This window comes from Pristiophorus japonicus, chromosome 19 (genome assembly GCF_044704955.1).
Source record: "Pristiophorus japonicus isolate sPriJap1 chromosome 19, sPriJap1.hap1, whole genome shotgun sequence".
Lineage (NCBI taxonomy): Eukaryota > Metazoa > Chordata > Chondrichthyes > Pristiophoridae > Pristiophorus > Pristiophorus japonicus.
This window is the reverse complement of record NC_091995.1, coordinates 34803059-34819148: the sequence shown is the minus strand read 5'-3', so window position 1 is coordinate 34819148 and position 16090 is coordinate 34803059. Positions and strand designations below refer to the sequence as shown.

Here is a 16090-nt window from a genome sequence, read left to right as displayed (position 1 = left end):
ATAAGAATTAGGAACAGGAGTAGGCCATCTAGCCCCTCGAGCCTGCTCCGCCATTCAATAAGATCATGGCTGATCTGGCCGTGGACTCAGCTCCACTTACCCGCCCCATCCCCGTAACCCTTAAATCCCTTATTGGTTAAAAATCTATCTATCTGTGACTTGAATACATTCAATGAGCTAGCCTCAACTGCTTCCTTGGCCAGAGAATTACACAGATTCACAACCCTCTGGGAGAAGAAATTCCTTCTCAACATTTAAATTAGCTCCCCCGTATTTTGAGGCTGTGCCCCCTAGTTCTAGTCTCCCCCACCAGTGGAAACAACCTCTCTGCCTCTATCTTGTCTATCCCTTTCATTATTTTAAATGTTTCTATAAGATCACCCCTCATCCTTCTGAACGCCAACGAGTAAAGACCCAGTCTACTCAATCTATCATCATAAGGTAACCCCCTCATCTCCGGAATCAGCCGAGTAAATCGTCTCTGTACCCCCTCCAAAGCCAGTATCTCCTTCCTTGAGTGGCAGAGCAGGCTCGAGGGTCCAAATGGCCTACTTCTGCTCCTAATTTATATGTCCTTTCAAAGAGCTGGCACAAGCATGATGGGCCGAATGGCCTCCTTCTGTGCTGTATTATTCTATGACTCTAACCTGCCAGCCTCACCCAGCCTGGTCTATATGTGACTCCATGCCCCACATCAACGTGGCTGACTCATTGAAGGGGCGGGGCGTGTCAGTCAGTGGTATCAAATTGATACAAAGAACAACAGCCTTGTAGGAGCACCTTCAACACATGGTTCAAGCAGAAGGCAGCCCACCACCTTCTCCTGCTGGCCTTGCCAGCGACGCCCACATCCCCGGAATGAATGAAACACAAAAGGGCTGGACTTTCCGCTCCTTTGCGCTCGGGGTTTCGCCCCGGAGCGGCGTGAGACGCGCCGTTCAGGTCCCCAGCGCCCCGTCGCGGTTCCTCCGGCCCGGTTTCGCGGCGGCGCTGAGCGGCCCCGCCGGGAAGGGCTGTGCCGGTTGTGCAACGCCTCTCGGTTGCCGACACCGGCAGCCGTTTGGACTTTTGCCCGATCCGTCCGGCCGCAAGTGTGCCCGCAATGACCGCCGGGGAAATCAGAGCGCTCCAGCACAGCCGGCGGTGAGGAGGGTCAAGTTCTCCCAAGGTATGTGCCAGGGCTTGTTCTTTTAATTTGCTTCAGCGATTTGTGTTGTGGTGGCGTGGGCAATGTTTTTGGGAATGTTTTTGTGTTTTTATTTAAGGTGTCCCCCCACCCCCCCCACCGCCCCCCCCCCCCCCTCCAAGCCTCTCTCAGAGTGCACACGGCCCGGCACTTTAGTTCACGAGTTTCCCATCCTTGCACGACGAAAGTGTGCTACGCCTCCCTTCGTGCCGTGCCCCCTGACACAGGGTTACTGAGAAAGGGAGGGGAGTGGGATTAGCTGACTTGCTCCTGCAGAGAGACGGCACAGGCTCGACGGGCCGAATGGCCTCCTTCTGTGCCGTAGCCATTGTATGATTCTTCATTATCAAAGTGCAAACTCCCCCCCTCCCGCCCCCCCCACCACCTCCGTTCTTACCCCAGAAACACAAAAGCCTAAAATCCAGTCCATAGAGAGGGACCATTGTTGGGAGCACGGCACGGTTCCAAAAACAACTGGCTTGGCATCGAGTAACAGTTGGCTGATCCACCATGGGAGCAGAGGAGTAGCGTTAAAACACTGAGCTCCACTATCTTGCCGATCCAACACTCAGTTTGAGAGAGTTTCTGGACTAGCAGGAGGACTCGTTGTTCCCCCACCCCACCCCCGCTAGCCCAGGGGTGTTTGTAGACTAAGTGTAACACACCCCTCTATACACCCCCTCGTCGAACTTGGATAGACTGGAGAAACTGGGGCTGTTCTCCTTGGAGGAGAGACGATTGAGAGGAGATGTGATCGAGGTGTTCAAAATCATGAGGGGTCTGGACAGAGTGGATAGAGAGAGACTGTTCCCATTAGCAGAAGGGTCGAGAACCAGAGGACACAGATTTAAGGTGATTGGCAAAAGAACCAAAGGCGACGTAAGAATAAACTTTTTTACGCAGCGAGTGGTTAGGATCTGGAACGCACGGCCTGAAAGGGTGGTGGATACAGTCTCAATCACTGCGTTCTAAAGGGAGTTGGATAAGTAGCTGAAGGGAAAAAAATTGCAGGGTTACTGTGAAAGGGTGGGAGAGGGGAACCAGCTGAGGTGCTCTTGCCCAGAGAGCTGGCATGGGCTTGACGGGTCGAATGGCCTCCTTCTGTACCATAACCATTCTATGATTCTATAAACTTCATCATCACAGGCAGTCTGTCGGAATCGAGGAAGACTTGCTTCCACTCTAAAAATGAGTCCTTAGGTAACTGAACAGTCCAATACAAGAACCACAGTCCCTGTCACAGGTGGGACAGACAGTAGTTGAAGCAAAGGGAGGGTGAGACTGGTTTTCTGCACACTCTTTCTGCTGCCTGCACTTGTTTTCTGCATGCTCTCAGCGATGAGACTCGAGGTGCTCAGCACCCTCCCGGATGCCCTTCCTCCACTTAGGGCAGTCTTTGGCCAGGGACTCCCAGGTGTCGGTGGGGATGTTGCACTTTATCAAGGAAGCTTTGAGGGTGTCCTTGAAACGTTTCCGCTGCCCACCTTTGGCTCGTTTGCCATGAAGGAGTTCTGAGTAGAGCGCTTGCTTTGGGAGTCTCGTGTCTGGCATGCGAACTATGTGGCTTACCCAGCAGAGTTGATTACGTGTGGTCAGTGCTTACCACTATCCTGGCTGGCAATGCTCTGTTCTGAGTGGCTCAGTAAACTTAGAAGATAAGAACATAAGAAATAGGAGCAGGAGCAGGCCATTTGGCCCCTCGGGCCTGCTCCGCCATTCAATAAGATCATGGCTGATCCGATCATGGACTTAGTTCCACTTCCCTGCCCACTCCCCATAACTCTTTACTCCCTTATCGCTCAAAAATCTGTCTATCTCTGCCTTAAATATGTTCAATGACCCAGCCTCCACATCTCTCTGGGGCAGAGAATTCCACAGATTTACAACCCTCTGAGAGAAGAAATTCCTCCTCATCTCAGTTTTAAATGGGCGGCCCCTTATTCTGAGACTATGTCCCCTCGTTTTAGTTTGCCCTATGAGTGGAAATATCCTCTCTGCATCCACTCGAGCTCATCCAAAGCTTTGCAGCTCGTATGCTAACTTGCACCATCAGTCCCGTTCACCCATCACCCCCTGTGCTTGCTTATCATATTGGCTTCCGGTCCACCAGTGCCCCATATTTAAAATTCTAATCCTGTGTTCAAATACCCCTCTCGCCTCGCCAACCACTGCCCCCGCCCCCCCTCCACCCACCCCCCCCCCCCACCCCCCGGCATCCACCCTTCTCTGTAACCTTCTCCAGCCCTACAACACTTCTGAGATCGCTGTACTATTCAAACTCTGGCCTTTTCCACACCACCACTGGTGGCCGTGCATTCAGCTGCCTGGGCCCGAAGCTCTGGAATTCTAATCATAGAAAGGCTACAGCTCAGCAGGAGGCCATACAGGCTGTCGAGCCCATGCCAGGTCTCTGCAGGAGCATCTCAGCTAGTCCAACTCCCGCGCTCCTTCCCCATCCCTCCCTAAACCTCTCCGCCTCTCCTCTCCACTTTTAAGATGCTCCTTAAAAGCTACCCCTTTGCCCCAGCTTTTGGTCACCTGTCCTCATATCTCCTTATGTGGCTCCCGCGTCAAATTTGGTTCGATTACGCTCTTGTGTAAAACAGGCTATCTGGATCATTATCACATTTGCTGTTTGTGGGAACTTGCTGTGCGCAAATTGACTGCCGCGTTTCCCTACATTACAACGGTGGCTACACTTCAAAAAGTGCTTCATTGGCTGCAAAGCACTTTGGGACATCCGGCGGTCGTGAAAGGCACTATATAAATGCAAGTCTGTCTTTCTTGTGAAGCACCTTGGTACGTTTTACTCGGTTAAAGGCACTATATATATTCAAGTTGCTGTTGTTTACCACACTGGGTAGGTTCGTAGTATTGAGGCTTCTAAGGTGAATTTCTTAAATCCAGCCAAGCGGAATCGGGCAGTAGGTTGTGTTTTTAACTGGAACTCTTAATCTAATATATCTCCCTAGAGGCATCAAGGAAGTCGAGATAACACCTGCATTGAGATGAAACATCCATATACTGAGTCACTGTAGAATTCTTCTTACATGGAATTGAAATAGATGCATGCAACACTCCTCAGAGATAACAGGCCTGCTCCCGCATGGTTACTGGGCAAGATCGCTGGTGTGGCACTACCTGCAGCCCCTTGACTTTCCTCAGGCCCACTGCCGCTGCACCGTTGTAACTTCGCCGCAGGTGCATCGAAAAAGTTACACCGGAAGTCCGAGGAAATTCAGGGACCGTCCCGCTCCGGTATTCCCCGACTCCTCTCCTTTTTCTTAATTCATTCCTCGGATGTGGGTGTCAGTGGCAAGGCCAGCATTTATTGCCCATCCCCAATTGCCCCTTGAGAAGGTGGTGGTGAGCCGCCTTCGTGAACCACTGCAGTCCGTGTGGTGAAGGTGCTCCCACAGTGCTGTTAGGGAGGGAGTTCCAGGATTGTGACCCAGTGACGATAAAGGAACGGCCGATATATTTCCAGGTCAGGATGGTGCGTGACTTGGAGGGTAACCTGGAGGTGATGGTGTTCCCATGCACCTGCTGCCCTTGTACTTCTAGGTGGTGAACTTGATAGATGTGCATCTGACAGCTGTGGACGATAGGTGGGGGTCTGACAGATGGGGTTTTGATAGATGGCATTTTTATAGATGGGGTGGGGCAAAGAGGAGTGAATTGATGGAAGTCTGATAGATGGGATTTTGACAGATGGGAATTTCATAGATGCGTGTCCAACAGCTAGGGTCTGACAGAGAGGTGGGTGATAGAGGCGGGTCTGATAGAGGCGGGTCTGATAGATGGGGTTCTGATAGATGGGGGACTGATAGATGGGGGACTGATAGATGGGGGTCTGATAGATGGGGTTCTGATAGATGGGGTTCTGATAGATGGGGGACTGATAGTTGGGGGTCTGATAGATGGGGGTCTGATAGATGGGGGACTGATAGATGGGGGTCTAATAGATGGGTTCTGATAGATGAGGGACTGATAGATGGGGGTCTGATAGATGGGGTTCTGATAGATGGAGTTCTGATAGATGGGGGACTGATAGATGGGGAACTGATAGGTGGGGGACTGATAGGTGGGGGACTGATAGATGGGGGACTGATAGATGGGGGACTGATAGATGGGGGACTGATAGATGGGGGACTGATAGGTGGGGGTCTGATAGGAGGGGGACTGATAGATGGGGGACTGATAGATGGGGGTCTGATAGATGGGGGACTGATAGATGGGGGACTGATAGATGAGGTTCTGATAGATGGGGTTCTGATAGATGAGATTCTGATAGATGAGGTTCTGATAGAAGGGGGACTGATAGATGGGGTTCTGATAGATGGGGTTCTGATAGATGGGGGACTGATAGATGAGGTTCTGATAGACGGGGGACTGATAGATGGGGTTCTGATGGATGGGGGACTGATAGATGAGGTTCTGATAGATGGGGTTCTGATAGATGGGATTTTGATAGATGGGATTTTGATAGATGGGATTTTGATAGATGGGGTTCTGATCGATGGGGGACTGATAGATGGGGTTCTGATAGATGGGGTTCTGATAGATGGGGGACTGATAGATGAGATTCTGATAGATGGGGTTCTGATAGATGGGGTTCTGATAGAAGGGGGACTGATAGATGGGGTTCTGATAGATGAGGTTCTGATAGAAGGGGGACTGATAGATGGGGTTCTGATAGATGGGGTTCTGATAGATGGGGTTCTGATAGAAGGGGGACTGATAGATGGGGTTCTGATAGATGAGGTTCTGATAGAAGGGGGACTGATAGATGGGGTTCTGATAGATGGGGGACTGATAGATGGGGGACTGATAGATGGGGGACTGATAGATGAGGTTCTGATAGATGGGGTTCTGATAGATGGGGTTCTGATAGATGAGGTTCTGAACGAAGGGGGACTGATAGATGGGGGACTGATAGATGAGGTTCTGATAGATGGGGTTCTGATAGATGAGGTTCTGATAGATGGGGGTCTGATAGATGGGGGACTGATAGATGAGGTTCTGATAGATGGGGGACTGATAGATGGGGTTCTGATAGATGGGGGACTGATAGATTGATAGATGGGGGGCTGATAGATGGGGGACTGATAGATGGGGGACTGATAGATGAGGTTCTGATAGAAGGGGTTCTGATAGAAGGGGTTCTGATAGATGGGGTTCTGATCGATGGGGGACTGATAGATGGGGTTCTAAAAAAGAGGGCTGTTATAAATGTCTGGAGTGTCCCCCAGATCGGGGGGCACTCGATCTAATGTTTATTTTGTACCCCCCCAAAGGAGTTGTAAAGCTGTCGGGAGCTGTTGGCCTCCCCTTTTATCGGGGGCACTTGTAAATTATATAATTTTAATGCCCCCCAAAAAATCACAAAAAAACACAAAAAACCCCACAAAATATTAAAAAAGAGGGCAGTTAAAAATATCTGGAGTGTCCCCCAGATCGGTAGAGGGGTGGGGGGGGGTGGCGTGGGGGCACTTGATGTAATGTTTATTTTGTTTACTCTAAAAGAGTTGTAAAGCTGTCGGGAGCTGTTGGCCTCCCCTTTTATAGGGGGCACTTGTAAATTATGGTTTAAGAGACCCAAAAATAAACACAAAAAAAAAAACTACATAAATACAAAAAAAAGGACCTTGGGAAATGTTTGGAGTGTCCCCCAGATTGGGGGGCACTTGATCTAATGTTTATTTTGTTTACTCTAAAAGAGTTGATAGACGGGGTTCTGATAGATGAGGTTCTGATAGATGGGGTTCTGATAAACAGGGGTTCTGACAGATGGGGTTCTGATAGATGGGGTTCTGATAGACAGGGAACTGATAGATGGGGTTCTGATAGACGGGGTTCTGATAGACGGGGAACTGATAGATGGGGTTCTGATAGACGGGGTTCTGATAGACGGGGAACTGATAGATGAGGTTCTGATAGATGAGGTTCTGATAGATGGGGTTCTGATAGATGAGGTTCTGATGGATGGGGTTCTGATAGATGGGGTTCTGCTAGACGGGGAACTGATAGATGAGGTTCTGATAGACGGGGTTCTGACAGACGGGGAACTGATAGATGGGGTTCTGATAGATGCTGTTCTGATAGACGGGGTTCTGATAGATGCTGTTCTGATAGATGGGGTTCTGATAGGTGGGGTTCTGATAGATGGGGTTCTGATAGATGGGGAACTGATAGACAGGGAACTGATAGACGGGGGACCAATAGACGGGCGTCTGATAGACGGGGGACCAGTAGACGTGGGTCCGAGGGGGACTGATAGACGGGGGTCTGATAGACGGGGGTCTGATAGACGGGGGACTGACTGACGAGTGTCTGACAGACGGGGGTCTGATAGATGAGAGGTCGCAAGTTTGGGAGGTGATGCCGAAGAAGATGATTCCTAAAGGCACTGACTTCTGACAAAGCGGAGCAGGTTTTCCCATATCCGCTGTGTCTGGGGCTATCGGATTGGCCGGTCGTGTAGTCTAGCCGCCCCCCAACCCCCCCAATGGAGACCACCTGGCATCTGTCCGCATTGACTACCACTTCATACGTGTGATGCAGATGTAGTGCAACAATTATAATTTTACATCCCGGTGCTTAAGCCAGATAATCATGTCAGAAGTAGCGGAGTGCTTCTCTGTAGTGCCTCTAAGTATTTGTGAATCAGGCATTGAGTTGTTTGTGAAGGAAAAACAAAATTGCAAGCTTACTGGGGAAAAGGCAAGTGAATTGGGAACTAGCTGAGAGCCGGCACGGGCTTGGCAGGCCCAACGGCCTTCTTGCGTGCTTCTATGATTCTACATGTTCCATGGTTCTGGTTCCATGTGACACCAGCACCAATTGACTGCCTCATCTCCTGAACTACAACATTGGTCCAGAAATTCCGTCCTCCTATGTCCGTACGGAGTGTGTACGCACCCGGGAAACCATTGCAAAAGCCGTTTTTCAGCACACAATAGGCATGCGCTGAAAGCCATGCGCTGGAGCTTGACAGATCCTCCATATCTCGGGGAGCGAGGACATTCGCGTGGGCAAGGTTGCAGGATTTACCCATATCTTGCCCAGCAAATGTCCTAAAAACTCTTGCGCCTGATAAAAACAGGCGCATAGCCTATTTTTACAGGCGTAAGAGTTTTAAAACATACTTAAAACAAAAAATTAAATTTTAAAAGCACATTTTATTTTTAAAAACCCTACCCACGAGGTTAAATTTATTTTAAAGCATAACTTTTAAAACTTTTTTAAAAATCGGGAAAATATATATTTTTAATAATACATAAATAACTTTAATTTAAATTAATGTTAAATATGTAGTGTATTTTTACTATTTTTTCATTAGTGTTTTGTGTGTTTAGCGGGGTTTCTCATTCATAATAATGGGAACTCCAACTTACGGTGTTCCCATTATTATGAATGAGAACATAATTTATCTGATTGGCTGCCCAGAGCCATGTGACTGCAGCTCCAGCCTTGCGCACGTCCTGACGTGCACGCACTGCGACGCGCAGTCAGTGGAGGCCACAGGATCGAGAACTCGCATGGGCGCAGCAGGAACAGGTAGGTGCGTATCTTTTTTGTAGAATCCAGTCGAACCTCCGCGGGAAGGAGAAACCGGGATTTCTGGGCCATTGTAACAGTGGCTGTGAGGCACTTTGGAGTGTCCCGAGGTCGTGACAGGTGCTGTATGAATGCGAGTCTTCCTCATCATTACACAGCTTTAGCGCATAAAAGGTATCACTGGGCCAGTAAGTCTCTCACCATTTCCATTCGCATGCAGCACTTTGCTATTCTTGTACCAGGTAATTTTACCAACAGGATAGCCATCCCTCGCGATACACGTGCCAATCTGGAGAAAATAAGCACAAAATTAAAGGCAAGCAGAGTTAAAAAATAAAAGGAGTGCTTTTTGAGTTAATTTTGGGCTTACTTAGGTGAAGCAAGTTGGCAAAGGGAAGTGGAGAACTCTCAACCAAATGGGCCTGGGCGCAAAATGAGTGGTATTGGATTGGTCGCCCGATTAACCTTTCCATTTTAAAAATTAATCCTTGGGATTTGGGGCATCACTGGCAAGATCGACATTTATTGCCCGTCCCCAGTTGCCCCTGAGAAGGTGGTGGTGAACCGCCTTCTTGAACCGCTGCAGTCCGTGTGGTGAAGGTACTCCCACAGTGCTGTTAGGGATTTTAACCCAGTCACCCTGATGCAACAGCTGATGTACTTCCAAGTCGAGATGGTGCGTGACTTGAAGTGGAGGTGATGATATTCCCATGCGCCTGCTGCCCTGGGCCTTCTAGGGGGGGTAGAGGTCACGGGTCTGGGAGGTGCTGCCGAAGAAGCCTTGGCGAGTTGCTACATTGCATCTTGCAGATGGTACACACTGCGCTGGTGGTCGAGGGACTGGATGTTTGACTTCAAAAGAATGTACAGGTGCCGCGTCCAAAATCCGGAGTTCTGGAATCCGGAATGCTCCGGAATCCGGACACCGGGCCGATCCGTGGCGGGGTCATCCGGAAACCGGAAAATGTTCCGCCATCCGGACTCCCCCCGCCGCGCCGGCCCAACTTTGCCCCGGCCCGACTTCGCACCGGCACCCCCCCTTACCTCAGCGGGCCGACCCCACCTCCCTCGGCCCAGGCAAAGACGTTCCAAAATACGGAAAAATACGGAACGGCCTCGGTCCCGAGGTTTCCGGATTTCAGACGCTCAACCTGTACTGTGAGGAGAACACAAAGTGTCTGCAGAGGGATATAGATAGACTAAGTGAGTGGGCAGTAAGGTGGCAGATGGAGTATAATGTAGGAAAATGTGAGATTATCCACTTTGGTCGGAAGAATAGAAAAACAGAATATTTTTTAAATGGGGAGAAACTTTTAAATGTTGGTGTTCAGAGAGATTTGGGTGTCCTCGTCTTGGAAACACAGAAAGCTAACATGCAGGTACAGCAAGCAATTAGGAAGGCAAATGGAAGTCTTACTACAACTGGACAGGGCCTTGGTGAGACCACACCTGGAATACTGTGCACAGTTTGCTCTCCTTATCTGAGAAAGGACATACTTGCCTTGGAGGCAGTGCAACAAAGATTTGCTAAATTAATACTTGGCATGAGGGGGTTGTCCTGTGAGGAGAAATTGAGTAGATTTGGCCGATATTCTCTGAAGTTTAGAAGAATGAGAGGTGATCTTGTTGAAATATATAAGATTCTGAGGGGGATTGACAGGGTAGATGCTGAGAGGTTGTTTCCCCCTGGCTGGAGAGTCTAGAACCAGGGGGACACAGTCTCAGTATAAGGGATCGGCCATTTAAGACTGAGAAGAGGAGGAGTTTCTTCACTCAGAGGGTTGTGAATCTTTGGAGTTCTCCGCCCCAGAGGGCTGTGGAGGCTGGGTCATTGAGTATATTCAAGGCTGAGATTGATAGAGCTTTGGGGAATCAAGAGCTATAGAGAGCGGGTGGGAAAGTGGAGTTGATGTTGAAGATCAGCCAGGCGCGAGGGGCCGTATGGCCTACTCCTGCTCCTATTTCTAATATTCTTATGTTTACAACAGACTCAGACATGAGGTGAGGAAAACCCCAGTGGTGGAGAGTTTTGGGAACCATAGGTCAACAGTCACCTGTTCCTCCCAAGCATGTTATACTTACTACATGTCATGCCTCAGTTGACTCATGTACTGTCTGCCCAAATGGTATTTACTGAAAGAAATCTATCTTATTTTGCATTTGAAAGAGTCAACACCACCTGCTTCCAGCCTCACTCTACAGAGCCTGTTCCGTAGTTTTAAAGGTCTTTCCCTGTCCCTATAAGAAGCTCCCATACTTGTGGCACAGCAGCAGAACTGGTAGGTCCGATTGCAAGAATGAGCCATGCTGGGGTGGGAGTTCACAAGTGATCACGTTGAAGTTCACCAACACAACCAGAAACCCAACCCAGCCCGTCTGAAAATATCATTACCTCAGAATGTGTTCCAGCGGTAAATGTCAGGTAGGTTTCTGTTAGCTCAGGTTTGGTGGGAGTCTCTGCAAGTGAAGATAGTTACATTAGCCCTCAGCAGCACAGAGTCTGTCACAATTACCCACTGCGCTAACACAGCTCTCCAACGTATTATAGATAACAACAGAAAAAACACCGCAGATCTTCCTTCTATCTATCTATCGATCTATCTATCTATCTATCAATCTATCTATCTGTCTGTCTTGTCTGTCTGTCTATATATTACTAACTATCTATATGTCTGTCTTTCTATCGATCTGTCTGTCTATCTATCTCTAGCTCGAGCTCTATCTCTGTCTCTGTCTCTGTCTCCTATGTCTGTCTGTCTGTCAATCTACTTACCTCAGTAAATGCCTGTGAGGAGCAAAGGAAGGCACCGAGGGACATTGATAAGATGGTTGAATGGGCAAACATGTTGCAAATGGGATTCAATGTCAGAAAGTGTGAGCTCGTACATTCCGGTTAAATCAAAGTCATAAATATACTCTGACTGGCAGAATGTTGGGTGATGTGGAATTTGGAGGTTCAGGTTCATGGGACATTAGATCCAGAGGATAAGGCCATAGGAAAGCTAACGGAGTACTCTGATTTATGGCAAGAGGTACGGAATATAAAAGTCAAGATGTAATAGTGAATTAATGTAAGACCTGAGCACGACAACAGTTGGGGTACTGTCATGCATGTACTTTTGGGATCACTAGCCACTAGATGGCGTCACTGTTGGAGGCCATTGGGCTGCACGTACGTGTGTGCAGCATAAGTAAAAAAGGCCAGTCATTTTGTATATTAGTCACTTTGGGCCTTAATAAAGCAGAGCCAAGATCATACCTCTTGGAGTTAAACAGTGCTCAGTCGAACAGTTATTGCACACACAACACTTGGCGACGAGGCAACAAGAACCTTTGCATGCAAAAATGAGCACAATTGGATTGTTGGAGTGAGTTGTGGAAGGAGAAGATTGGGCAGGCTTCGTGAGCCGTTTGAGCCAGTTCGTGGCCAACAAAATGGAGGAGGTCGACGACGCAGATCAGCACCAGGCGCTGTTTCTCACAGTTTGCGGTCAAAAAATTTATGGTCTGATAAAGAATCTACTCCTGCCTGTGAGTCCAATAGAGAAGACGTATGAAGAATTGTGTACACTGGTACAGGACCAACTTAAACCAGACGAAGGCATCATCATCTCGAGATACAGATTTTACACACACGTTCGCTCAGAGGGCCAGAATGCGGTGGAATTCATTGCCGACCTGAGATGTCTAGCTGGACCGTGTAAGTTCGGGGCTGTGTTGGCAGACATGATGCGGGACTTCTTTGTAATCGGCATCAATGCGAGGTGATCCTGCGTAAACTGCTGGCGGTGGAGATGTTGGACTTGAACAGACCCATCATCATCACTCAGTCATGCATGACAATGGACAGAAGTCTAAAGCAGATAGATCAAAACTTGGCAAGTACTGTAAATATGATTGATTCGGTGTTCGGCAGAGCGGCAGGTGGCAGGGCCTACACGAAACCTGTGGCAGCCCAAAGTCCGCCAGCGGGAATGCATCCGATTTCTCCGTGTTGGCGTTGTGGGAGAAATCACTGGCACCAGCAGTGCCGATTTAAGCAATATAGTTGCAAAGGCTGTTTGAGAGTGGGGCATCTCCAACATAAGTGTCCGCAGATGAGCAAGCGTGCTGCGACACACCACGTGGAAGATGATGGTCAGACTAGCGCGGATCCGGATACGCATCCGAGCTATCAGAGGAGGAACTATACACATTCCTAACTAAGGGCAAACCGATAATGATCAACATGAAATTTAATGGGGTGCCGGTATCGATGGAACTGGACACGGGGGTGAGTCAATCGATAATGAGCCAGAGGGCATTCGACAAGCTGTGAGATACTAAGGCTGTGAGGCCCAGGCTGAGTCCAGTCAATGCCAAGTTGCGCACGTGCACCAAAGAACTCATAACGGTGATTGCCAGTGCCACAATTAAAGTGTCGTATGACGGTGCGGTTCATGAGTTACCGCTATGGATTGTCCCAGGCAATGGCCCAACGCTGTTCGGCAGGAACTAGCTTGAAAAATTCAGATGCGATTGGAAAGACATCAAGGCATTGTCATCGGAGAAAGATACATGTGCCTAAGTACTGAGCAAGTTCCCCTCGCTGTTCGAACCAGGCATTGGCAACTTCACGGGAGCCAAGGTGCGGATCCACGTGGACTCAGATGCAAGACCCGTCCATCATAAAGCTCAGGCAGTTCCGTATATGATGAGGGAGAAGGTCGAGATCGAACTGGACAGACTCCAGCATGAAGGGATCATATCACTGGTTGAATTTAATGAATGGGCCAGCCCATTGTTCCTTTGCTGAAAAGTGATGGCACAGTCAGAATCTGTGGAGACTACAAGGCTACGATCAACAGGGTTTCGAAACAGGATCAGTACCCGTTACCTAAGGCTGATGACTTGTTTGCAATGCTAGCCAGGGGGAAGTCGTTCACCAAACTGGACGACGTCGGCCTACATGACACAGGAGCTGGTCAAGATGTCGAAGAGACTTACGTGCACTAACACGCATAAAGGACTGTTTATTTATCACAGGTGCCCTTTTGGAATTCGCTTGGCTGCAACCATATTTCAGAGGAACATGGAGAGTCTACTGAAGTCCATCCCTAGAACTGTCGTGTTCCAAGATGACATCCTGATCACAGGTCGTGACTCCGAGGAACATCTGAAAAACCTAAAAGAGATTCTACATCGTCTGGACAAAGTGGGACTCAGACTGAAACACTCGACGTGTGTCTTCATGGCACCAGAGGTCGAATTCCTGGGGAGGAAAATTGCTGCTGACGGCATCAGGCCCATGGACACGAAAACCAAAGCCATCAAGAATGCACCCAAGTCACAGAATGTGACGGAGCTGCGTTCGATCCTGGGTCGACTCAACTACTTCGGCAATTTCCAACCTAAATTGAGCACCTTATTAGAACCACTGCACATGCTGCTAAGAAAAGGCGACAACAGGGTGTGGGGTGCGTCTCAAGACAGAGTTTTTGAGAAAGCCACTAATCTGCTTTGCTCCAACAAGCTGCTGGTACATTATGACCCATGTAAACATTTAGTATTGGCCTGTGATGCTTCGTCATATGGAATTGGTTGCGTACTCCAACAAGCTAATGAGTCGGGTAAACTTCAACCGGTCGCATATGCTTCAAAATATTTGTCTAAAGTGGAAAGAGCCTACAGCATGGTAAAGAAAGAAGCACTCGCCTGTGTGTATGGGGTTAAAAAGATGCATCAGTACCTGTTTGGTCTTCGGTTTGAACTGGAGACAGATCACAAGCCACTCATTTCACTGTTCTCCGAAAACAAAGGTATCAATCCCAATGCTTCATCCCGCACCCAGAAGTGGGCGCTGACATTATCCGCTTATGATTATGTCATTTGCCATAGACCTGGCACCGAGAATTGTGCCGATGCTTTGAGCCATCTGCCGTTGCCCACACCGGAGATGGAAACGCCACAACCGGCGGACCTATTGTTAGTTATGGATGCTTTTGAAAGTGAAGGAACCCCTGTCACGGCTCAACAAGTTAAGACCTGGACCAGCCAGGACCCAATTTTATCGGCGGTGAAGAGTTGCATCCTCAAAGGTGATAGGTCTGCCATACCCAAGCAAATGTGCGAGGAGACCAAACCTTACATTCGTCACAAAGACGAACTGTCCATTCAGTCAGATTGTATATTGTGGGGCAATCGTGTTGTTATGCCCAAGAAAGGGAGAAAGAAATATGTACGTGAACTACATAGCATTGTAATGATGAAAGCCATTGCCAGGTCTCATGTATGGTGGCCGGGAATTGACTCTGAGCTGGAATCATGTGTGCATCAGTGCAACACTTGCATGCAGCTCAGCAAAGCACCAGCGGAATCACCGCTGAGTCTGTGATCGTGGCCGTCGAAACCATGGTCCAGGATCCATATCGACTTTGCAGGTCCCTTCCCAGGGAAGATGTTTTTAGTGGTGGTGGATGCATATTCGAAGTGGATAGAGTGTATAATCATGTCATCCAGCACGTCCACAGCTACCATTGAGAATCTCAGTGACATCTTCGCGACACATGGTCTGCCTGACATCGTTGTTAGCGACAACAGATCGTGCTTCACCAGTCAGGAGTTTCAAGACTTCATGAAACTCAATGGTATCAAACATGTAAGGTCAGCACCGTTCAAACCTGCATCCAATGGACTAGCAGAACGTGCTGTCCAAATCATAAAGCAGAGTATGAAGTGAGTAACCCAAGGGTCACTGCAGACCCGCCTGTCATGCATACTGCTTAGTTACAGGACAAGACCACACATGCTGAACTAATTATGAAGAGATGTCTTAAGACCAAGCTATTTCTTGTACACCCTGACTTGAATAATCATGTTGAATATAGAAGACAAAGTCAGCAAGGTTATCACAATCGCGCAGCTGTGTCACGCGATATTTCTGTAAATGATCCTGTATATGTTTTGAATTATGGTCAGGTTCCAAGTGGATCGCTGGTACTGTCATGGTCAAGCTCAAAAATGGGCAAACATGCAGGAAACTTTTGGATCAGACAAAGCTGTGGCACACAGACGAACCGGAACAGTCGGAGGAAGAGACAATCGACGACCAACCAACCTACCCCCAGTCATCAGAGGACTCAGTGGTCATCAGTGAATCGGGACTTTCAATCACTGACATGGTCAATGTAAATGGACTTTCAATCCCGGACATGGCCATTGCCACTCCCACCAGGTCAGCCACCCAGCCACCAGTCACAGCAGACTCTGAACACTCACCCAAGGCTGGAGTTGAACTGAGATGGTCAACCTGGGAGCGTAAAACACCGGACCGTCTCAATTTGTAAAAGACTGTGTTAATATCTC

General features: G+C 48.7%; 1 protein-coding gene across 1 annotated transcript in view; it reads right to left on the bottom strand.

The window, feature by feature from the left end:
- Nucleotides 1–16090, bottom strand: part of LOC139230428 (CD166 antigen-like) — a 132353-nt gene that overhangs the window by 103735 nt on the left and 12528 nt on the right. Inside the window, exons 4-5 of the mRNA XM_070862267.1 lie at nt 11139–11203; nt 8948–9035 (exon numbers count right to left, since the gene is read on the bottom strand). Of these exons, the coding sequence (XP_070718368.1) occupies nt 8948–9035; nt 11139–11203 (153 nt within the window). The remainder of the gene's footprint in view (nt 1–8947; nt 9036–11138; nt 11204–16090) is intronic.